The sequence below is a fragment of the Nematolebias whitei genome, chromosome 9, assembly GCF_014905685.2.
Source record: "Nematolebias whitei isolate Nwh7 chromosome 9, NemWhi1, whole genome shotgun sequence".
NCBI lineage: Eukaryota > Metazoa > Chordata > Actinopteri > Cyprinodontiformes > Rivulidae > Nematolebias > Nematolebias whitei.
The window spans coordinates 22660216-22684903 of NC_056506.1; the positions used below are offsets into that span (position 1 = coordinate 22660216).

The window sequence follows — 24688 nt, forward strand, 5'->3', positions numbered from 1 at the left end:
TGATATAAAACAAAATAAAAATCAAACTACATTATGAAATGAGGTAAATACTAAAAACAGGAACATGTCTGCATTATCTTTGCATTGAACTTAACACTTGTTTAAAATCCCTTAGAGAGGTCAAAGTTGGATTATTTTTTTCTTGTGCAGCATGTTTGACATATATTTGTTGACTTATTGTGTTTAATAAGTGCCATTTGTCAGTAAGGACCTTTTAGCCTCATGTTAAAACCTGTTTTTTTGTTTGTTTGTTTTTTCATTTGTCGGCTGCTCTCTTCTTCAGGGGTCGCCACAGCGGCATAAAGACTTGGCAATTGTTTATACGCTGGATGTGATGTAACCACAGACCACGGAGCTACCACAGCCCTCTGTGTGGAGCAGAGAGCTGCTATCTAGGGCGCCTGGGGGAGCAGAAGGTGGGGGTTAAGGGCCTTGCTCAAGGGCCCAGAGTGGAGCAAATGAGGGTGGAGGCAGGTCTGGGTGTTTCACCTTTCCCATTCACATTCTGATGTTGTCTGTCCGGGGATTCAAACCGGCGCCCTTGCGATTACAGGCCCACCATCTCGAGCCTCTGCGCCACCACTCCTCCCTCTGTCCATTTTCAAAAGTAAACAAACCTATCATCCCCCACATGCCCTGATTATTAGTTTTTCATTATTTTTAATTATATAAAAAAAAAAAAGAATGGTCAATTAAGACAGTGCATTTAGATTTTCTAAATAGCTGGCAGCTGGTTTAACCCATGGACATGAGGGTGGAGGCAGGTGTGGGTCATACATGCCCATACAGACATACAGTATATAAAAATATTTTTAAATTATTTTTAAATTATTAAAATGTATTTTTAGTACTGTACTGGTTTGGAACAACCTGCCCCCCAACATTAGACCGTCCACTTCCCTTCCTGTTTTTAAATCTCTGCTAAAAACACATCTGTTTTCCCTGGGGGGCAGCACGGTGGAACAACTGGTAGAGCTGCTGAGCACGACCCTGGTTCAAATCCCAGTCCGGGGGCCTTTCTGGGTGGAGTTTGCATGTTCTCTCCGTGCATGCGTGGGTTTTCTCCAGGTACTCCAGTTTCCTCCCACAGACCAGAAACATGCATGTTAGGCTGATTGGTAACTCTAAATTGTCTCTAGGTGTGAGTGAGAGAGTTAATTGCTGTTTGTCTCTATATGTGTCCCTGTGATGGACTGGAGACCTGTTCAGGGTGTACCCCGCCCCTCGCACAGTGATTGCTGAACATGGGCACCGGCGACCCCCGTGACCCAAAATGGAAGAAGCGGGTAAAAGATAATGGATGGATGGATGTTTTCCCTGGCTTTTTACACAGTGTGACTCGAGTTAGTATTTTACTGATCTGCGTTTCTGGTTTTATTTTGATGCTTTTAATTAATTTTCAGTACTAACATTGTTTTTATTTTTCCCCATGAAATTACACCCATTAATTTTCTTGTTAAGCACTCAGGTATCAGCTGCTGTTTTAAATGTGCGTTCTAAAACAGTTGGCAGGTGTGTGGTGTTTCCTGCGCCTCCTACTCCTGGCCGCCAGGGGGCGGCAGTTGAAAACAGAGAAGCACGGCGGCGCTCAGGAGCTCACTCTCTGCAGCTAACAGCAGCCATCGAGCTAATCTCCTGGACAACGCAGTCGTGGTTGTTGTCCGTAACAGTATTAGCGTATGTGTTTGGCGTATTTCTGCTAATCATAAACCAGTGATTTTGTAAAACGTCAGTACAGGTCGCGAGGCGGACTGCAGTGAGTAAGTTTAGACTATTTCTTAAATGTTTGGGTTGCTGTTGCTGCTCTCCCAGGATGCTAGCACACCAGCGAGCAAGCTAATGTGCTAAAGCAGGCAAACGGTAACGCTGTAGCCTGTACGGATGCTTTGAGGAGAGACGCAGCGGGTTTTGGTGGAGTTTTTAAGTCGGTCCCTTGCGTGATGTCAAGCAGCCGGCAGCAGCAAAGCGGTGGGGGGGCAAGTTCGGTGCCTAGCCCCAGTAGCAGCGGCACCGGGGGCAGTGGAAGCACCTCCGTAACTAGTAATGGGAATTCTTCGGGAAATGTTGTGCCCACATCCCGGACTTTGGCAGCAGCCGGCGAGGGAGGCTCGTCGGTGCCAACCGCGATGCCGCCGTCCCGGTCCGGGTTTGTTCCTCAGGGCAGACCGACCGGAAGCAGCAGGAAGAGGTCCCTCCATCAAGCACCTTTATACAACGGCCTCTCCAACTCATACGAGGATAAAAGCAACGACTTTGTCTGGTTAGTCTGAACTCCGACATCAGTGATGCGGCAGAGCTGTTTGTGTGAAATATGATTCAACTTTGTTTGTTTTTCAGTCCAATTTGCTTCGAAATGATCGAGGAAGCTCACATGACAAAGTGCGGCCACAGCTTTTGGTAGGTTCATCTGGATCTCAGAAGGGTCAGGGTGTTGCATATCAGTCTTTTCATCCATATTCTAATGAGATTACTCAAATATCTTGTTCTTCTTGTATCTTCTTGTCCTCTTGCAGTTTCAAGTGTATTCGCCAGAGCTTGGAGGACAGCAATCGGTGTCCCAAGTGTAACTATACTGTTGACAGCGTGGATCAGCTGTTTCCAAACTTTCTTGGTGGGTATTTTAAGTTGGTGCTGTCATTTTGATAGTTTGGCTAACCAGCTAGCTTTAGTTGTTAACATAAGTGGCTAATGAGACGGAAGAAAGTTGAACAGTATTAAGGCACATTAACCAAAGGAGCAGCATGATCCAATAAATGTTTTCTTGCCCAAAGTTGGTTCTCATGCCCTGTCCTTGTTGTCTCCCCCCACACATCCCCAACAATCACGGCCCCACCTGTGATCCTCCAGTAAATGAACTGATCCTTAAACAGAAACAAAGGTCAGAGGAGAAGCGGCTGAAGTTAGAACCTCATGTAAGTTAAGCTCATTCTAAACTTTTTTCTGTGACTCTGCTAAACTCGTAAACTTTTTTTTATTACTATTATTTTTTTTTTTTACCATATTATTATTTTTAAATGATTACTGTTTCTGACCCCTAGAACTGGTCTCCGTGGCAGGTCTTCCAGGATATCTTGAATCCCGATCAGGAGAACATGGACCTCGCAAACGTCAACCTGATGTTGGAACTTCTGGTTCAGAAGAAGAAGCAGCTGGAGGCGGTAAGTAACTGAATGCTTTTTGTTGCCAACAGAGATTGACATTCCATGATGATGATTACAATGATAATCAACAGAGAGACAGGTGGATTGTAGCGGTTATTCCTTGTTGGGGAGGAAGTATATACTGAATATAGAGTTCACCTACTAATAGGGCTAATTGTAAATTAAATGCTGTTAAGATTTTTCCAGAAAAAATATAGGAGTGATAAAATGATCTTTGCAGATTATATTAACACATTGCCAGACCGTGAATTTGGTGCATTTGCAAGTTTCAAAAATGTATCATCTAATCCATTTTTCAGTCTTCACATGTGAATGTTAGCATAAATACTTTTCTGCTGTGAACATTCACTTGGTGCTGAAGTGTCTGTGCTGTAAAAAAGGGATAATTGAGTGGCGTAGCTGTGTTCTACCTGCATTTTTAAGGTGAATGTTAAAAGCAGTTGGAGAGTTCTCTGACGGAGGAGCTAAATGAAGACAGTTTCACAGGCTACACTGATTCTGAGTTTCATTAGTCTGGACACATAAGAACATTACCGCTCCAGATTGGTAAAGAACTGTAAAACTGGTTCCTGGAGTTTGGAAACTCCTTTTGCTTCCACAGTGAATGGAAGAGCAGATGACCTGCAGATTTCAATTTGAGTAAAACTGAACACGTGTGACATAATACGCTTATGTTTTTAAATCATTCTGATTTTTCCTAGTTTAATCTGATGTAAACTTATTTTTGTATATATTTCACAAATTGAGATGAGTATAATTAAACCACAGACATAAAAATATTCATGCCAATTTACTTTTTGACTTCATGAGATTATTTATTTTTGAGTGACAAGTGTAGAAAATGTATTTTCAGTATCAGATATAGTCTCCTTGTGCTGCAGCCAAACAGTCGAGGAAATATTTGATCAGTGTTGTACATAAATAACAGCTTCAGCTCCAGGATGTGGACTGCAAGCTTCACGACTTTCCACAGCATTTCTGTTGGATTAAGGCCAGGACTTTAATAATCCTCTCAAAAATGAACTTTGCTCCTTTTACATTTTCCCATCCATCCATTATCTTTACCACTTCTACCTTTTCGGGTTATGGGGGTCACTGGTGCCCATATCCAGCTGTCACCGTGCAAGAGGTGGAGGACACCCATGACAGGTCTCCAGTCCATCACAGGGACACATAGAGACAAATGAGACAACCATTCACTCTCTCACTCACACCTAGGGACAATTTAGAGTTACCAATCAGCCTAACATGCATGTTTTTGGTCTGTGGGAGGAACCTTTAGTACCTGGAGAAAACCCACACACGCACAGAGACAACATGCAAACTCCACCCAGAAAGGCCCCTTGGCTGGGATTTGATCCATTGACCTTCTCACTGAGAGGCCTTATACATAAATGTTTTTTTTTTTTTAAACAGATCTCTTCATTTTGTATGTTTCCAACAATGTTTTACCAGCAGCGTTCTACTAATTATTTTATTATTAATCAACATTAGAGAACATTGTTGCTGCTTATAGTTATGTTGTATTGTTACTTTGAGGATTGGTATAAGTCTTTTGCTTTGATCTTTATGAACAGCTGCTTGTCAAAAGGTTAGCAATGCTGTTAATGGAGGAAAATGGCCAGAGAGGGTGCCCTCAGGCTGGATTGACTAAAGGCAAGAGTTGCTAAATGGTGAATGAATAACTTGATGCTTTTATCAAAAGGTTAACACTGATCAGTGGCATTACAACCTTGTGCCGTCTCAAATGTCCGACACATCCTGTTTCTGTCTTGTTTCGTCACTCTGTGTGAAACGAGAAGTAGGAGCCTCAGTATATCCTGTTGACTTGTGTTCATTAACCCTTATTTTAATAATTCAGAAAACACTCATTTAAGACATTTGCTTCACAATGTCAGATAGAGCCGTGCGCCACTTTCCTTGGCACAAACACAAGATTAAAACTAGATAACTGAGCTGAGATTACTTATTTAATCAATATGCAAAGTAATTTGAACTGACAAAAGATAAATGTCTAAGATTAAATCAAATGTTTTTTTGTTCACAGCATTACATTGAAAACGTTTTGATTCAGCTGTAAAATGTCCTGGTTTGTAACATGTCAGATTATCAGCTGGGATTGTTGTTTTGGTCTAAATCATGTCACTGTCAGCTTTTGCAACAAGGAAAGCTGCTACATTGCACTTTTTTAATGGTTGCCATTGTTAAATTCGGTTAAAGTTCAGCTGCTTGCTTGGTTTTGGTTGTGTGAGGGGACCGCCTGACACCGTTATGAACAAAAAGAGGGACACAAAAGCATGTCCACACATGCACTGTCGTCCTGACGTTCTTCAGACATGTTCCATATGGAGAACAAATGAGTCCCCGCTGTAGTCACTCCTGGTTTTATGCAGAGGCTAACTGGTCAGAAAGAAGTCTGGGGAATCAGGATTTGCTCCCATGTGTGAACACAAAACCAAATTCTGCAGAGTTCTGTAAAAATGTGTGCTGATAAAAGATGCCGATTCTGCTACATGGAAGAAGCTGCTGGATGTCTCTTTCCATCCATTCTGTGGTATTTTGAATACATGTATTTATGCAGTGTACTGTAAACAAAACTCACAATCTTCTCCGGTGAGTGCGAACTGCAGACAGTCCTAATCTTCATACTAGGCAGATTATCTTGTCAGATTGTTCATCACCAGCTTTAATACAGTCGTTTAAATTTTAGGGTAAAATTATTTGTGCGTGCAAAGTGTGTGTTTAAATGAAGGCTTGGTGGAAATAGACAAAAGAAACAAATTGTCAGCTCGAGTCCAAACTTGGGTTTACTGCTTTTGGCTCGATTTGCAATGACATGCTTTCAAATTATGCTGTAGGAGATTGCAATCCTCAGCTGCTGTTTTTGACACTCACAAATCTTTTAACTAAGAATTCTTCAGCATTTTAAGGTGTCGTCATGTTATTTCTAAACATAGTTAAAGAGGTTTATATAGAAATGTACTATTAAAGTAAATGACTGTGGCCTGTAGAGTAGAGAAACAACGTGTAACATTTCAGTATTTCAGCAAATGTTGGTTCTATCCTTGTTTGATGATGTTTTATTTGTGTTAGGAATCCCAAGCAGCTCAAAGACAGATCCTCATAGAGTTTCTGAAAGAAGCCAGGAGAAACAAGAGAGAGGTATCGTTGATACAGTACTAAGATGAAGTTTCTCTACTGCAATACTAAAACAGAAACTGTAATGGCAGATTTTTTTTATAAGAATGAAACAAAAACCAAAGGAAGTCTATGCTTTTATTTAAAAAACAATGTGTGCGAACATTGTGTGTTTTATCTTTTTCAACAGCAGTTGGACCAACTACAGAAAGAGCTCAACTTCCTCGAAGAAGACATCAAACGAGTCGAGGTAAGTTAAAGAACTTCTCAACGCTCACTGAACGTATTCTCCAAACCATTATTAGCGTAGTTTGAAAGGAAAGCTAGCAGGACTATAAATCGTTACCACTGTATCTTGGCAATCGATTGATTTTTCTGTTGTTTTGTCAGGAAATGAGTGGGATTTATTCTCCAATAATAGAGGCGGAGTGTACAGTGCCTAACGTCGAGGCTCCCTCTCCAGCCACCAGGTACTGCTGATCTGCATTTGAAGAATGTCTACAGCTATGAAGTCATCATCACACAATAATGTTCACTGTGCTTTTGTTTCTTTTATGTATTTTTAAATAATAATCACTGTTCGTTAATGTTCACTTTTTTGCTTCAACTGCAGTAGAATGATGGAGCCAACCAATTACAACCAGCCTCCAGGGTTCGGTGCAACAACCTCGGTACTTCAGTCACTCATGCTGTTTTGAATGCTGTGTTCACGTTACCTCCATCTATAGAGTTTATTTCTGACAAGCTGTGTGCCGTGCACTGACATAGCTGCACCTTTGGGGCTGTTTGTTCAGGGGAAGCGGCAGACCTGGTACAACAGCACTCTGGCGTCAAGAAGAAAGAGACTGACGGCTCATTTTGAGGATCTGGAACAGTGTTACTTTTCTAACAAGATGTCTCGCATCACAGGTACTCACCGTTAATAGCTTCTGTAACCAGAAATGCATTTTTCTGTTTTGATGTTCCACTTCATTGGGGGTGATGGAAATGTAGCTCAGCTAAGACCTCTTTCATACAGAATATTATGTGTAGCACTTGTATGTGTTGCTGAAGTTAACGTTGTATCATCATTATTTAATCCGTTATCAACGTAACAAAGTCCTTGCTGCTTCTTCTCACTATATGTTTTTGATTAGTCTGTTTCTGCGCAAGTTAAATGACACCATCTTTTAGTTTGTATCATAATAAAGTGTTACATTTTCAGAAAAACAAAAGGTTATCTTTGTTTTGTTTTTTTGGAAGGGGCGAGTTAAATGATTAACAAATTTGAAATACAACATGAAAAATGTGCTGCATTTATCTTCTGCTACATATTTTTCACGAGTCCAAGTGCATTAAGGCTGTGTTTGTTGTTTTCAGATGAAGGCAGGAACCTGAACCAGCTGGACGATTTTATGGAGTGTTTGTCTAAATTCACTCGGTACAACAACGTGAGGCCACTGGCCACACTTTCCTATGCCAGTGATCTGTATAACGGTTCCAGTATTGTCTCTAGGTATGAAAAACTGAACTAAGTTGTAAGACTGAAACCTGAATTCCTGTTTTTAAGTTTTTTGAGAGATTGCTCAAGTACTCAAAATAAGAAGCATGAGTCATCGTCATCTTGTTTTACTTTGTTTCAGTATCGAGTTTGACCGTGATTGCGACTACTTTGCTATTGCTGGGGTGACCAAGAAGATCAAGGTTTTTGAATATGGAACGGTCATCCAGGATGCTGTGGACATCCACTACCCTGTCAACGAAATGACCTGCAATTCCAAAATCAGGTGAAGAGAAATGCTTTTTCTTTACAGAGCACTGTGAATCCATTAGGTCTTATCAGATTTAAACAGCAAATCATATAATGAAGTAGGGCTGGGCGATATCTCAATATTTTAAAAATTGATATAATTTCATTCGTGATACAAGAGCAGAGTCAGTTTCTTTATTTAAATTTTGTACACAGGGTCCCAGTTACATCCAACAATAAAATGTAAAAGAAAAACAGTAACAACATCTAAGATATGAACTAAGAAAAACATCAACTAAAAATATGCTAAGCACTAATAGCATAAAAACATTACGTTGAACAGCAGCATCAACATGAGTCTGTGTGAGCAGATGAGCACGCATGAACACATCAACATGAAACAGATCAGCAGCAACATTGAAACAGATCAGCAGCAACATTGAAACAGATCAGCAGCAACATTGAAACAGATCAGCAGCAACATGAAACAGATCAGCAGCAACATGATGTGATTTTTCACAGTGATTATTCTAATTAGAGATTCATGAGTCCAACAGCCTCAGGGTAGAAGCTGTTCCTCTGTCTAGTGGTTCTACACTTAATGCTCTGCAACCTTCTGCCTGAGGGGAGCGGGGCAAAAAGTGTGTGTGCTGGGTGAGTGGGGTCCTTCATGATGCAGGTGGCCCTCTTCCTGCATCTGGAGGTGTAAATGTCTGTGATGGTGGGGAGGCTGACTCCAACAGACTTCTGTGCAGCCTTCACCACGTTCTGCAAAGCTTTTCTTTCTTTTCACCCTGCTGCCCCAGCACACCACAGCGTAGAAAATGATGCTGGAGACCACCGAGTAGTAAAACATCTGCAGCATGGTCCTGCAGATGTTAAAAGACCTGAGTCTCCTCAGAAGAAGAAGGCGAGTCTGCCCTTTCTTGTAGAGGGCATTGGTGTCATTTTGGCTCTGGTTTAACTTTTATCTAATGACTGAACAGGAATAGCATGAGCTCCATGTTTTCTATTGTTGGGTGTTGCAAAAAGTGTGACCCTTGAGTATTCTTGCTATAACAATCCCTCCCAAATGCAACATCAGCAAGGCTGTGCAGAGCTGAGGAATGCCTGGGCTAGGCTGGGCCTTACAATGCAATAACCTGTTGGGAGTCTGAACAGTAGTCCAGATCAATACAAGTCCTAACTTTAAATAAAACACCGAATATTTGTGGATATGTTAAAATTAGAACCTGAATTATGTCCATATTCTTTACATGAAAGTGATTGATCACTCTCTTTTGTTGTAGCTGTATCAGCTGGAGCAGTTATCACAAAAACCTTCTGGCCAGTAGTGATTATGAAGGCACCGTAATCTTGTGGGACGGCTTCACTGGACAGAGGTCTAAAGTCTACCAGGTGGGATACCTGCAGTGCTTTTTAAAATCTTTCTGATGTTGGTTTGATTTCTGCTCTTTATTAGAATTCTCAACATGTTTTTTCTTGACAACTTTCAAAAGTTTAAACATTTCCATTTCCTCAGGAACATGAAAAAAGATGTTGGAGTGTGGACTTTAATTTAATGGACCCCAAGCTCTTAGCCTCTGGTTCTGATGATGCTAAAGGTAAATACATAACTCAGTTTTCTCTCAGTCCTGGATCTTTTATTGTGGAAATGTTTCCAATTTGATCAGAATCATTTATTAATCCCATAGGAGGAATTGACTTTTGTTACAGTTGCACCATGCAAGGGTTTAAAAATGTAAACGTACAAAGAATATCAGTTTTTATACACATGAGCGAAAATAAAAAGAATAAAGTAGATTAAAATGTTTAAAAATAACAATAAAAATATTAAATTACCATATTTTCCGCCGTACATGGCGCACCGCCCTATAAGTTGCATCAGTCGAATATTTGTCTAATAAAGTGCAAAAATCCATAAATGTGTCGCTTCGTCATATACGTTGCATCTATTATGCGTCATCCTTGACGCGTCGCATTTGTTACGCATCACTGCTGACAACCTGGAAATGTGGGCTGAACTCGGAAATGTGGGCTGTGCCAAAAACCGATGGGCTGCCAAATGGCGGCTGCAGGACTGTGCACAGGAGGACATTAACAAGAATTTAACAAGATTCACACTTAAAAACAATTGTTTGTTTGCTTGAAATTATAGTAAATGTGTGCCTCAGTCTAACTTTTCCTTAATAAATGCACTTTGACGGTCTAATCAGCTGCATTTCAAAGCCTATACACGGAAGTAAATGCATGCACGCAACAAATCGCTGTGCAAATTTAGTAAGATAAACACCTCAAAGCAATTATTTGTTTGCTCAAAATTATAGCAAAGGTGTGTCTCAGTCTAACGTTTGTTAATAAATGCACTTTAATGGTCAAATCAGCTGCATTTCAAAAATAGTTTTGCTGCCTCAGTGCTCCGGGAGCGTGCAGAGGGACGAAAAAGGTGGAGGAAAGCGGCTCATTTCTCCAAAATTTAACAAGAAAAGCACCTAAACAACTTCTTGTTTGCTTGAAATTATATCAAAGGTGTGTCTCAGTTGAACTTTACTTCATAAATGCACTTTAATGGTCAAATTAGCTGCATTTTGACGGGACAGTGCAGCTGATTCGACGGTTCCAAGCAGTGAGCAGAATGAAGGTGGGGAGATTATGGCAAGCCGATTGTGTCATTAATATCTGGTGAAGATTCTCAGTCATCCAGGACATGGTAAATTCAAAAAAGTTCAAGAAAAAAAACAATGTATAAATTGTAATAAATAAAATCCAGTTGTTTTTGTCTTAAACTTTTTTGAATTTGTCATTATAGCCACATTTACCTATTACATGATACAACGGCATGCCTTACCGCTACTACTACTCTGCTGCCATCAGTTGGCTGAAAGTGGTACTGCTCTTCTTTTTTTTTTTTTTCAGTCAAAATGAATGAAAACGGTCATATCTCTGCCAAAAATTGCATCCTTGGCACTAGCATACAGCAGGTCCAGGGTTCTCCCTTCTGGTTTTGCAGTTGACATATTGAGTGAATTTTGAACGCATTATGTCCATGTAAACTTGGTTGAAATCCCCTGAGAAAATGATGAGGGCACTTGGGTGTTCCGTTTGCAGCTGTGTAGATGATGTCTCATGCTGACTTCAGGTTGGCAGATGGAGGAATGTACAGAGCCAACATTTGAGATGTTGATGTTCCTCTTAAAGTGATCATTGTAGGAATGCAAAGTTTTTCCTGCACAAAGATAATCAAAATTATGTTTTCTGCATGAACAAGTTTATTAACTAATAAAAAGATGAGGATTTAGTGCATTAAATGCGTTTATGTATGACAAGTGACGGGGTGTTTTGTGTAACTTAAAAATAAAAGAAACGGTAAAAAGCTTACAAACAGCCTTATTCAGTTCGGTTTTTCAGACACATGATTTTCTATAATGATTAGCCAACGTGTTTTTCTGTTGCTCTGGGTTGAGGGAGGTTCTTTGAAGAGTCCCTGCTCTGTTGCGCTTGTTGTCTTTGTGTAAAGTTCTGTTTTTCTTTCAGTGAAGTTGTGGTCAACCAATCTTGACAACTCGGTGGCTAGTATCGAGGCCAAAGCTAACGTTTGCTGTGTTAAATTCAGCCCAACCTCCAGATATCATCTGGCCTTTGGATGTGCAGGTAAGATCCAGATTTTGTTCCAACGGGAGTTTAAACTCGTTTTCCTCTTGTTTTGATGTTTTATTACTGTGGTACTCTCCTCCCATCAGTGTAGTTTCCCTTTAAAGATACTACATTTCTAGTGCATAGACTCTGGTGGTCCAGACTAACTCCGTTTATTATTAGCCCATTGAAGAATAGGAATTTAGTGAACATTCAGTTCTGCATAGGAAAGTATTCTGGATCACTAACACTTGATGACAGAGCTCAAACCATCAGAACAGAACTTTGTGCTGGCTGTGAATTGTTCTGACTTCTTAATGCTTCTGATTGTCTCTGAGGTCTTCAGAGTTGGGAAAGGAAACCACTTTTTGACCTTAGAGTTGGTCAAATCTAGAAGACTAAAGAAAACAAAAACAAGCATAGCATCCTAATAATTTAAATTGTGCTTAAAAAAATGCACATTTTATGCTAAGAACAGTAGTTTCATCACAGCTCAACGATTGTCAGAACTTTAACACAGCTGTGTATCTCTGTATGGATTTAAATAGCAGATGCAATTTTTTTCTGCAATAAATAACATAACCTTATTTTCCCCCACTCTTACTATTTTCTCTGCTGCTCACAGACCACTGCGTCCACTACTACGACCTACGCAACACTAAGCAGCCAATCATGGTGTTCAAAGGCCACAGGAAGGCCGTGTCCTACGCCAAGTTTGTAAATGGAGAAGAGATTGTTTCTGCGTAAGCCACTTCAGGTTTATTTTGAATGGGTTTTATTTGACAATAATTATTGTCAGAATTAAAATTTGGAACTATTTAACTAAAATTCTAGTGCTAGGATGTTCCATGTGTATTGATTTTCAAATTAAATTTCTATTAGAGCAAACTCAACTATTTATATATTACACTGTATTTCTGCTTGTCTTTCATATTTAAAATGTTTCCATTGACATGACTGATGATGTTGTTAGTTTGCAGTCAGTTAGGCTCCCACAAATGTTTTATGCTTCAAATTCAGATATTGGTTTATTTTTATTTGGCTAATACTTTTCCTGTAGCAGGTTACAAATTTGAACCGCTCAATAAGAATCTTAAAATCTTGAGTTTATTTTCTAATAGTAAGAGCTCAAGTTCACTTGAGAACTGAAAACAATTTGAGACTCGAGGGTTAAATTGTCATGTTTCCAAATGCTGTGAAATCGTACTTGTTCACACTGTTGTGATTTCCAGGTCGACAGATAGCCAGCTGAAGTTGTGGAATGTCAACAAACCTCACTGCTTGCGCTCCTTCAAGGGCCATATCAACGAGAAGAACTTTGTTGGGCTGGCATCCAATGGAGACTATGTTGCCTGTGGTACGCATTCTCCTTGAAACTAATGATGGAAAAAACTTGACGTTGTAGCATTTTGTGTATGTTTGTGTGCGCGTGAGTGCAGTGCAATGGAGTGCACTCAGAAAGTATTCACAGCGCTTCACTTTTTCCACATTTTGTTATGTTGCATCCTTATTTCAAATTGTATTAAATTAATATCTTTCCTCAAAATTCTACACACAATGCCCCATTATGACAATATGAAAAAAGACTTGAAAATGTATTAAAAATAGAAAACGAAGAAGTCACATTTACATAAGTATTTACAGCCTTTGCCATGAAGCTCCAAACTGAGCTCGGATACATACAGTTTCCACTGATTATCATTGAGATGTTTCTACAACTTAAATGGAGTTCACCTGTGGTAAATTCAGTTGACTGGACTTGATTTGGAAACGCACACCTGTCTATAGAAGGTCTAACAGCTGACAGTGATGTCAGAGCACCAACACCAAGCATGAAGCCAAAGGAACTGTCTGTAGACTCAGACACAGGATTGAGTTGAGGAACAAATCTGGGGATGGATACAGAAATGGTTCCGGTGAGCTCAGTGGCCTCCAACATTTGTAAATGGAATAAGTTTGAAACCACCAGGACTCTTTCTAGAGCTGGTACAGTGTTTCCCCTAGATAACTTGCCATGGCGGGGTGCTCATCTCGTCTGTGATTTTTGTCTGGGGGGTGGGGGGCTGGAACGGAGACTCGTCCTAAGCTGCGCAGCGCGCTGTTTAAACCAACAGTTTTGGGGGACAGAGACAGCTGCGTGCTGTTTGTACTGACTGTTTTAGAGCAGGGTGTGTGAGAGGAGAGAGACGGAGACATATCTTAGCCGTGCGCTGTCTGAACGACTGTTTTTGTTTTGTGGCGGGGGAGGGGGTGTCGGTGCAGGGGACAGACAGACGCACATCTGAGCCGTGGGCTGTTTGTACCGACAGTTTTCGAGTGGCGGGGGTGCGTTCAGCGTGAGGGTTCAGCATGAAGGAAGAGGCTGCTTTTAGCTTGTTAGCTAGTGCACCTGCATTGCGAGCCGCTAGTTTAGCGTTACGTCAGTGCCGACAGGTGGTTGGGGTGGGGGGGGGTGTTCGGTAGACGGAGCGCTTGGTTCTGTTGACGGGGCAGGGCGCCCCGCTTGTATAATGGTAGGGGAAACACTGGTAGTCTAAACCAGGGTTGTCCAAACTTTTTCCCTGTAAGGGCCAAATTCAAAATCTATCAGAGGGCTGCGGGTCAAATGCAATAATATAATACATGAAATGCAAATAATTCTTTAAGTAATGTCCATTTATTTATTATACAGTTATTTGTCCTTCCATTCTATATCAAGAACATTACAGAACAGGCTGTGTTTGTGCTGGTGGTAGTGGTGGTGGGTCTGATGGTCCTCCCCCAGAGAATTTTTAAAAAATGTACATTATTAAAATAAAATAAAAATAATGCACAAATTAGTCACACCAGCTGTGTAGTGTCATTATAGTAGTCATTGGGCCAACTTTCCATTTAACATTAAACTTGGAATGACTGAGTGTAAACACACTGATTCTTCAAAGGAAATTTTAATATAGTAATGAGGACAGCTTGGGGGCCCCACTTTGGGCACCCCTGGTCTAAACGGAGCGATTGGGGGAGAAGGGCCTTAGTCAAGGAGGTGACCAAGAACCTGATGGTCACTCTGTCAGAGCTCCAGTGTTCCTCTTTGGAGAGAGGAGAACCTTCCAGAAGAACAACCATCTCTGCAGCAATCCACCAATCAAGCATGTATGTTAGAGTGGCCAGACGAAAGCCACTCCTTAATAAAAGGCACGTGTCAGCCCGTCTGGAGTTTGAAAGGACTTGAAGGACTTTCAGACCAGGAGAAACAAAACTCTCTGGTCTGATGAGACAACGATTGAACTCTTTGGTGTGAATACCAGGCGTCATGTTTGGAGGAAACCAGGTAATCACCAGGACAATACTATCCCTACAGTGAAGCATGGTGGTGGCAGCATCATGTTATGGGAATGATTTTCAGCAGCTGGAACAGACTAGTCAAGACAGAGGGAAAGATGAATGCAGCAATGATCAGAGACATCCTGGATGAAAACCTGCTCCAGAGCACTCTGGACCTCAGAATGGGGCGACGGCTCATTTTTCAGACGACAACGACCCAAACCACATGGCCAAGATCTCAGAGGAGTGGGTTCAGGACCACTCTGTGAAGGTCCTGGAGGGGCCAAGCCAGAGTCCCGACTTGAATCAGATTCAACATCTCTGGGGAGATCTAAAAATGGCTGCACAGACGTCTCTCATCCAACCTGATGGCGCATGAGAACTACAGCGAAGAAAAATAGGACAAACTGCCTAAAGATAGGTGTGCTCAGCTTTGAGGCATCATGTTCAAAAATACTTGAGGCTGTAATTGCCGCCAAAGATGGATAAACAAAGTATTAAACAAAGGGTGTGAATACTTACGTAAATGTGATTTCATAGTTTCTAATAGATTTTCAAAAAATCTTTATTCACATTGTCATAATGTGATATTGTGTGTAGAATTTTGAAGAAATAGATCAATTTAATACTACCTGTATTTGGAACATAAAATGTGAAGCGCCGTAAATACTTTCTGGCTATAAGCTTGAAGTAACCGTAATAAAACAATGCAATGTGTGTTTGGTTTTGTATCTTAGGCAGTGAGAACAACTCCTTGTATCTGTACTACAAAGGACTTTCCAAGACGCTGTTAACGTTCAAGTTTGACACGGTAAAGAGTGTCCTGGACAAGGACAAGAAGGAAGACGACACCAATGAGTTTGTCAGTGCCGTCTGCTGGAGGGCCCTGCCAGATGGAGTGAGTTTGTGTTCTGGACAATTTGTCACATCACCAAATGTTTTGAACAGATTATGATATTTGCTTTCCAGGTAACTCACCATCCATGCAGAAACTATTTTGACCTGTATTAACATTACTTTGTTTGTAGGAGTCAAACGTTCTCATCGCTGCAAACAGTCAAGGAACAATCAAGGTTTGTGTTTTGATTTTATTTTTAACTGTGTGATACTAAACTTGTCAAATTGTTTTGAGGTTGTTGTTTTTTTCATATATATAATTTTTGTATCTCCTTTATGAAGACGGAGAACTTTAAATATACGTTTCCTTTCATTCTGTACACGTGGTACAATAAGAGTTTAGGAATTGTGCCTTTGTGAGACCAACCGGTCTGCGTGACAACAACAGGTACCAGTCAGGTGTAGACGAGATCCAAAGAACAAAACAAAGCAGCAAGGACATCACCTTCATTGATTCAGGACAGAGTGAGGTGGATGTCCATTCTCCCAGTTATTGTTCTCCTTGGTGCTCGCGTGCAGTGTTTTTTTTTTTTTTCTTTTCATTCAACCTTTATTTAAACAGATAAATCACATTGAGCCTAAAAGACTCATTTACAAGCGAGACCTGTTTGGACAGACAAAAAAGTGGTAAAATGGACACGTAGGAGTTGTCTTCCTATCGCCTCGGTAACGTGTCTCTCTGTACCTTGTCCAACGACAGATTCCTAGATTAGACTCTAGTCTGGGATTGGCTACTCACTGAATGTGCTGCCACACATCCCTGACTGCCTCCATCTTCAAGCGCAAGGTTCCACTTTCCTGCTCTGGGTCCTTAACGGGTATTTGATGACACACCACACCTAAAGGTTAGGTGTGAGGGTCGGTGTGATGGTGACTCACAATCCAGGTTAAACCTTATAACTTGGTCTTTACTGCGTCACCCTAACCTTTGCCATAGAATAATTTGATCAGCTATGAGTGCTGACACAATGCTAAATGGACACAGCTGTGTGCAGTACACAGCAAGCTGTCTGTTACAGAGGAAAAACAGTACCTGGATTATTGAGCATGGACTTTTTTGTTTTTTTAGTCTGGGTAACATCAGATCAGGCTCTATAACGGTTCTATTCAACTAAACTGTTCAGGGGGCCACAGTTGCTCCCACATGCTCGGACCTCGGTCCGCGCGTACCGGATTAGACTCGAAGCAGACGCCCGCAGGACATGTCCGTCCAATAATCAATTTTTACGTACGCATACTCTGTGTCGCACAATAAACTGTCCAGTGACGGACTGTTTTGTATGAGACACCAATGTATTAAATTCCCCTTCTACATCCCTGATCTGGTTTAATGGCCTTTTTTTTTTTTTCTCCAAGAGGCAAGCAATGTCTTCCTCCTCGTCCATTGACGCCATGACTGAAATTATGAGAAATTAAGGAATTTGTCATGAGAGAATTAAAATCAGGTCCAGCATGGCTGCGGGATTGTCTGGAGATTTCCTGGTGGGCTGGTCTGATGTGTGGGCTGCAGGGCCAGCGCTCCCTGTTTTTTAAATTTTTTAGAACTTTTTATTAACAACATACAGAACACCACTGTAGCTGGGGCTGCCAGCTCTCGTTTTTTTTTGTTTTTTTTTTGCAACCTGTTAATCAATTCAGTAGGCGTGTCAGCAAATGACCAATTTGCGACCTCAATTTGTCCCGAAGGTAAACAACCCTTGCCTGCGGAGCTGGCTGCGACCGGTTAGGATGTATGTTCGAGTATGAAGTCTCAGCCGTCTGCGGACAGTGCGCACAGTGCGCACAGTTTCCGCGACCAACTGCCCAAGTTTGTGGGAGCCTTTACAGAAAGCCAGCAGCTCAGGGCCGGACATCCAGTAATTTTCATTGATTCATTCAACCTTTATTTATACAGGCTAGTCTCATTGAGCCACGAGGACTCATTTACAAATTAAAGTCATTATGTAAATAAACCAAGTATTACAATGATCTCTTAGCTTTTAAATTTATTTTGTTGCATTGAATCATAAATGCAATAAACCGAACCCCAAACCCAGACCCCTCCCCCATTTATTTATTTTATTTTATTTTTTTTTCCCTATGAACTCGTTGATGGGCCGGACTGACGTCACCCGTGGGCTGCGAGTGGAATAGCCCTGTTCTTTAACATGTTGGCAGAACCCATCTGTCACCAAACAGCTTGTGACGGAATTATCTTAAAGCCCCTGAGTGATGTTCAGGTCAAGAAACTCCCAAGTCTTGGACCAGATTTATATAAAGACGTATTTTTGGCCTAAATTTACCCAATTAACATCTGTGCAGTCCAGCATGATGATTGCATCATCGTCCTGTAGGGATGATTTACTGTGATGAAGGAAAGCTAGTCGTGTTTAAAAGGGAAAGGTAGATGCAGAAAATTTAAAGTTGATTTTAAGGTCAAGGTTTCTTTGTCATTCGCACCACATGTGGTACATGTGGTGGAACGAAATTGTGTACACAGGGTCCCAGTTACATCCAACAAAATTATAAATTGTAAAAGAAAAACAGTAATATCTGATATGAACTAAGAAATACGCTAAACTAAGAATACTAAGTACTAATTAAGTTAAGAGCAGATTTTACAACCTGTTTCAGATTAAAATATATATTTTGCAATTTTAATTTTCAATACTTCTTTAGTATGAAACATCAGTATTTGTACAGAACTGAATATGTTTTTTATTTGATTCTTTGTTCTTGTGTTTTATCAGTCCTCTTAGCTGATGGGTTGCAGTAACGTGGCAGAAGTCAGCCTGAGGTAGTAACACGGTTGTACTTTGTGTTTTTCTTCCCTCATAGGTACTTGAGCTTGTCTGAGTGAGGACCTCCTCATCTGAGCAGATGTTCGAACCACCATCAGCCTTTCTGCGTGGTTGAAGGATTATTCAAATGCAGGGAGACCTCGGGGTGCCTGCTGAGCACTGGGAGAGCTGAATAAACAGATTTTATTTTTCTCGAGCTACACGCATCTTTTTCTTTTATTTTTTCTGGACAGTAGAACAGACTGGACTGGAGCATCAGCATCGCAGGAGAGAATGTGCTGCAGTTTTACCACAACAATAATAGGACCAAGCTTGGGCATAAAGCCAAAAAAAGACTTTGGAGAAATATAAATATATATATTTTTTTCCTGCAGCAGCATTATATCGGCTACAATAAAACACCTCTTTATTGTTTTAGGTTGAATCAAATCTTATACTTTTTAAAAAAAATTGAGATATTTCTTGATGGTACATCCAGCCAAATGTTACCTGTTTGATTCTTTTTAAAGGCCAAAGCACAAACCAACGTGACATGCAAAAGCATTTTTTTTCTCATGAAGCTTTTAGTTCTCATCACCGTTTGTCAACTTCTTGCTTTTTCTTTTCCCTTTATGTAGTTTTTGTGTTGGAAAAGAAACAAGTTTTAATAAATTTGCTTGAATTTCATTCTCATGTATACATCGTCTTCTGCTCAGGACAGAAGCACTGTCGGAACAAAACGAGTCTCCGTGTTTTTCCGTAACCGCAGCAAGCGTCGTTTAACTCATGGCTGCTAAATGAAACTGGAACCTTTGTCATGTTTGAGCCGTTTGTTGCTTTTTCAGTTATAACCTCACAGAACCTGTTTTTAGGTCTTTTAAAAGTAGCATTGGACTTTCTCTTCACGTACTGTAGGCTGAAAACGTATCATCTGAACTGAGCGACGAGGAGAACTGCTGTCAGTTTGTGTGACGTGGGGTTTCCATGGTGACGCATGGAGAAGAATTCAGAAACTCCACCGAGACCTGCCTATTTTATGATAACTGAGTGAGAGGTGTTTTGTATTTGTAAAACTTAATAAATTATTTCCAAACAAATTGCCGACTTCATATTTTTTCTTTAATTCTTGTCTAATACTCACTATTCCAGTTAAATATCGCTTTTTGTGAAGTCGTCATGTTGTGATATGCACTGTGGTTGTTTCTACTCACGTTGAAGTTAACTTCAGGATGTGCAGTTCACTGACTCGGTCCAAATAAAGAGTTGGTGCTGCTGTATAAAACAGACTAAGGTACATTTTCCTCGTTCTACATTCACTGTACAGGTGCATTAAACATCAAACTTGTTCAAGGTTCGAGTTTGTCATTTGCATCAGGGAACGAAATTGTGTTCCCAAGATCCCAGTTGCACCTAAAAATATAAAGTATAAGAAAAAACTACATAAAGATCTAGGATATACACCAAACAATAATGTAAAGTAATACGGTGTATTAAACAGCAGCCTGAACACGAGTCTAGTGAGCAAATGGGTATGAATACAAGGATGAAGGCATAAGATCAGCAGCACATATAAGTTACAAAGTGGCATTACAGTGATTTTTTTTTTTTACTGATTTTTCTGGTTAGGGATTTATGAGTCTAAGACCTTCAGCTTGTGGTTATTGTACTGTACATCAGGATTATCATATTAGAAGGTTGCTGGTTCAATGCCAGACACCACCCAATGGTCAAAGGTCTTCTCCTGAGTAAGGTAAAAAAAAAAAAAGTTTATGAACTTTATTAGATATGATAAAGAAAGCTGAGCCTGGTCAGGTATGTTGATTTCAAGTTATTTTGAAAAACTCAAACTTGAGAGTACGAAAATAAAAGCACCGGTACATTTACTCTGTTGACGGTTTAATGAAGCACAAGTCAAATGTTTTACATGAGTAAACATCGACTCTGATAAAAGTAAATTGTAAGTTGTTAAAAAAAAAAAAAGTAAATGTTGCATAGCTACATTTTTACAGCAGGTCTTCCAAATATGATGCACAGTTTTTTTTTTTTCAAATGAGCTCTTAAATAAAATCCTCAGTTTAATATTTATCCATCCATTTTTTTTTACACTCTTCTCCTTTCCTGGTCTTGCTGGTGTCTATCTCCAGTCCAGCCGCTGTGTGAGAGGCAGGAGGACACCCTTTCAGATCCCCAGTCCATCAGGGATAGAGACAAAAGAGACAATCACTCTCAGTCACACTTGGGGACAAGTTTTTTACAGTAGCAATGACTCGTGCAGGTTTTTGCTCTATGGGAGGAAAAGCAGAGTAGCTGGTGAAAAACCATGAGCATGGAGGAGAACATGTAAACTCCACAATAAAAGGATGGAGTGTGAACCTGCCCTAACCACTGCTGCCTACAGTTCAATATGAAATCACAAGTTCAAACATGTCCACAAATGATATTTACAACACTTGGAGAATATAAATAGACTGTTCACTGTGATCTGCACGTTAACCTGTCAATTATCAAAATATGTTCAACGAACCACAAAAGCTGGGAGAAAAAAACTCGTCAATAACTCCCAGAAGTTGTCTAAAGTAAATCTCAAAGAAGGGTTACAAAGTTTAGATTGGTGTAACAAACTTATGATTTATATGAACACAAAGACTGCACATTTGATATTTGTGATATTTTAAAACCCACATCAAAATCACAATTTCTGCTTTTAAACTCAGACAAGACAGAGGCTGTAGTTTTTGGACCTTAGTTTTTGGCATTAATCTGGCCTCCAGCTCTGATGTTAAAAATCTTGGTGTTATTTTTGATCAGGACATGTCTTTTATCCCCCACATTTTAAAAAAAGTTACTAGAACCGCCTTCTTCACCTGCGTAATATCACTAAAATTAGAAACGTCTTATCTAAAAACGATGCAGAAAAACTGGTTCGTGCATTTCTCACGTCTAGACTGGACTATTGCAATGGTTTATTATCTGGGTGTCCAAGAAATTATTTTAAAAGTCTTTAGTTGAACCTAAATGCTGCTGCCAGAGTTTTAACTGGAGTTAGTGGGAAATATCATATATCTCCAGTTTTAGCTTCTCTCCATTGGCTCCCTGTCAAATCCAGAAAAGACATCCAACATAACATAACCTACAAAGCTCTCAACAACCTAGCTCCATCTTATATTACATATCTTATTGTTCCATTTTTCCTAACAGAGCACTTTGCTGTCAGACTGTATGTTTACTTGGGGTTCCTATAGTGTCCAAAAGCAGAATGGGAGAAAGATCTTTCAGTTATCAGGCTCCTCTCTTGTGGAACCAACTTCCAGTTTCTGTCCATGAGGCTGACACCTTGTCCAGTTTTAAGACTGGACTTAAAACTTTCCTTCTTGATAAATCCTATAGTTAGGGTTGGCTTGAATTTCCTGAGCTATCCCTTATGCTGCTATATGCTGAGACAGCTGGAATTAACAAAATGACCCTTATTCTTCGCTCAGTCTTTACTTGCTCTGCTCTACATGTTTGTTTTTGTAATCATTTCTATCCTTAACATGTTTTTTGTTTTGTTTTTTTCGTCATTCCTCCAATAGAAAGTGCCGGTACATCTGGACCTGTCATTCTGTGTTTGTTTCTCCTTCCTGTTCCTCTCAAACCCCAGCTGGCTGAAGCAGATGGCCGCTCGCCCTGAGCCTGGTTCTGCTGGAGGTTTCTTCCTGTTAAAAGGGAGTTTTTTCTTTCCACTGTTGCATTTGTGCTTGCTCAAGATGGGAGACTGTGACAAAGTGAAGATTCAACACAATATGCTGGCTTCCTTAGATAGAGAACTTTTAATAAATGGCTTTTTTATTTATGTGAATGTTTTTGTACTGTGACCTGAGATGACTTCTGCTGTGACTTGTTGTGTTATAACCATAAATAAACTGAACTGACTTGAATCTAGAATGACTGTGATTGATGTAGATTCAATGTTTTCACAGTCCCTATGTAATAAATGATTCTGGTCACGTGTCTCATATTTCTTACTTGGTTTCTCCATCTGAAACAGCAACAACGCGAGCTTCCTCTAGATGGGGCCAGTTGACAAACACAGACTTCCCCAACACTTGTGCAGCAACATCATCACAGATCTGGAGAAAGGATGAAAACACAGGGAGAACAGATTCAGACAAAGTTAAAGACGAAATGACAACACCAAAGAATGACAACATTTCTCTCAGCTAAGGAGAGACTAACAAATAAAACAAAGACAAAGTGCAAATCTCTGACATTTAGAGCATTCACATATAAATGTTTGTATTTCAGATGCATGATTATTATCCATCCATCCATTATCTTTACCCGTTTGTTCCATTTTGGGTCACGGGGGTCGCTGGTGCCCATGTCCAGCAATCACTGTGCGAGGGGCGGGGTACACCCTGGACGGGTCGCAAGTCCATCACAGGGCCACATAGAGACAAACGAGACAAACAACCATTCACTCTCTCATTCACACCTAGGGACAATTTAGAGTTACCAATCAGCCTAACATGCATGTTTTTGGTCTGTGGGAGGAAACCGGAGCACCCGGAGAAAACCCACGCATGCACGGAGAGAACATGCAAACTCCACCCAGAAAGGCCCTAGGACCGGGGTTTGAACCAGGGACCTGCTCGCTGAGAGGCAGCAGCTCTACCAGTTGCGCCATCGTGCTGCCCTTGCATGATTATTATTTTTTATTTAATTAAATGCAGCTCAGAGAATGTTATATCTGCTCTGTTTAATTAAAAAAATCCAAATGACCATTTTTTGTTGTTTGTTGTTGCCCATTTGTACAACAAAGCATTATTTAAACAACTTTGCTGCATTTTTTACATGATTAAAAAAAAAAATCATACAACTGTACACTGTATTGTGGAAATCAACTAAAAACAACAACAATGTGTTTAAATCTTTTTTATTTTAACATCTAAACGTGCACCAAATCATATCTAAACTACATCCACAAACAAGTGAAACTCAAGGCTGTTTTTATTATTAATATGCAGCTAATATAATTCAGTTTAATGCACTTCTTTTCATACACAGTTTTTTGCATGCATCTGCATATATTTGTTAATCTGGTATAATAGTATGTAAATTTAGTTGGATGTACTTAAATAGGTAAACAGCCGGTATCAAAGGGTTTCCATTGTATACATGAGAAAAAAATATATGTACAAAAAAGTTATTATAATAACTTGTAATTCTGAATTTTATGACAGCAACTTATCTCAAAATAGTTGGGTTAGGGTTTCCAGTGTGAATCATCTCATTTATGAACAAAAATCTATAACCATGTAGGAGCTGAGGAGACCAGCAGCTGGAGGTTTTGGAGGAGAACACGGTCCTGTTCCTGTCAGATACATCAGTTCAACAGTTCTGAGGGGTTATTATCGTGAAAAGAGGAGTCTCACACAAACAGGACATATCTGCATCTGTTTGCATATTTAAATGAAGGCGTGTCAGAGAAGGTATCTCATGTGGGCTCAGTTCCACATTTGTTCAGATGTATGAAGGAAAGGTACACAAAAACATGCATGCACACACTGAATATTTATGTGCACACATACTGTTCATGTTATCCCTAATGCCAATTTTCAGTATAAAAGCTGCAAATTCGTTCATATTAAAGGCAGTTTTTGGAATAAAATGTCCAATTCTTGTCAAATATAGGTTTCTTTTAAACAGGGGCCTCATCCAAGTGGTAAATGGACTGCACTTATATAGCACCTTTCTATCTTATCAAGATACTAAAAACACTTTACACCACAACATGTGCCCTCATTTACCCATTCATACAGCACTCTACTATACATTTACAAAAACTAATCACTGCTTTAGATCTCATTCATAAACCGATGGGACACACATCGGAGGCAATGAGGGGTTCAGTGTCTTGCCCAGGGACAATTCGTCATGTGACTACTGGTGGAATCAAACCCCCAACTCTTGCATTGAAGCTCTAACCACTCAGCCAGCTGCCTGCCTGCCTACCTATCTATCTATCTATCTATCTATCTATCTATCTATCTATCTATCTATCTATCTATCTATCTATCTATCTATCTATC

The 24688-nt window shown here is 40.1% G+C and overlaps 1 protein-coding gene across 2 annotated transcripts; it reads left to right on the plus strand.

Annotated features, from left to right (window-relative positions):
• The first annotated feature begins 1810 nt into the window (after positions 1 to 1810).
• cop1 (COP1 E3 ubiquitin ligase) lies at positions 1811 to 19164 on the plus strand. Of its 2 annotated transcripts, none has more exons than XM_037681555.1 (20): positions 1811 to 2260; positions 2338 to 2397; positions 2514 to 2611; positions 2848 to 2912; positions 3039 to 3158; positions 6255 to 6323; positions 6490 to 6549; positions 6690 to 6769; positions 6913 to 6970; positions 7094 to 7208; positions 7659 to 7794; positions 7922 to 8065; positions 9318 to 9426; positions 9551 to 9632; positions 11563 to 11679; positions 12287 to 12404; positions 12894 to 13018; positions 15699 to 15859; positions 15990 to 16034; positions 18676 to 19164. In XM_037681555.1, the coding sequence occupies exons 1-20, from the start codon at positions 1941 to 1943 to the stop codon at positions 18691 to 18693; spliced, it is 2100 nt and encodes a 699-aa protein (XP_037537483.1). In that variant the 5' UTR covers positions 1811 to 1940; the 3' UTR covers positions 18694 to 19164. The 2 variants fall into 2 exon arrangements, with proteins under 2 accessions (XP_037537483.1, XP_037537484.1); XM_037681556.1 differs by having other exon boundaries at positions 3057 to 3158.
• Positions 19165 to 24688: the final 5524 nt, after the last annotated feature.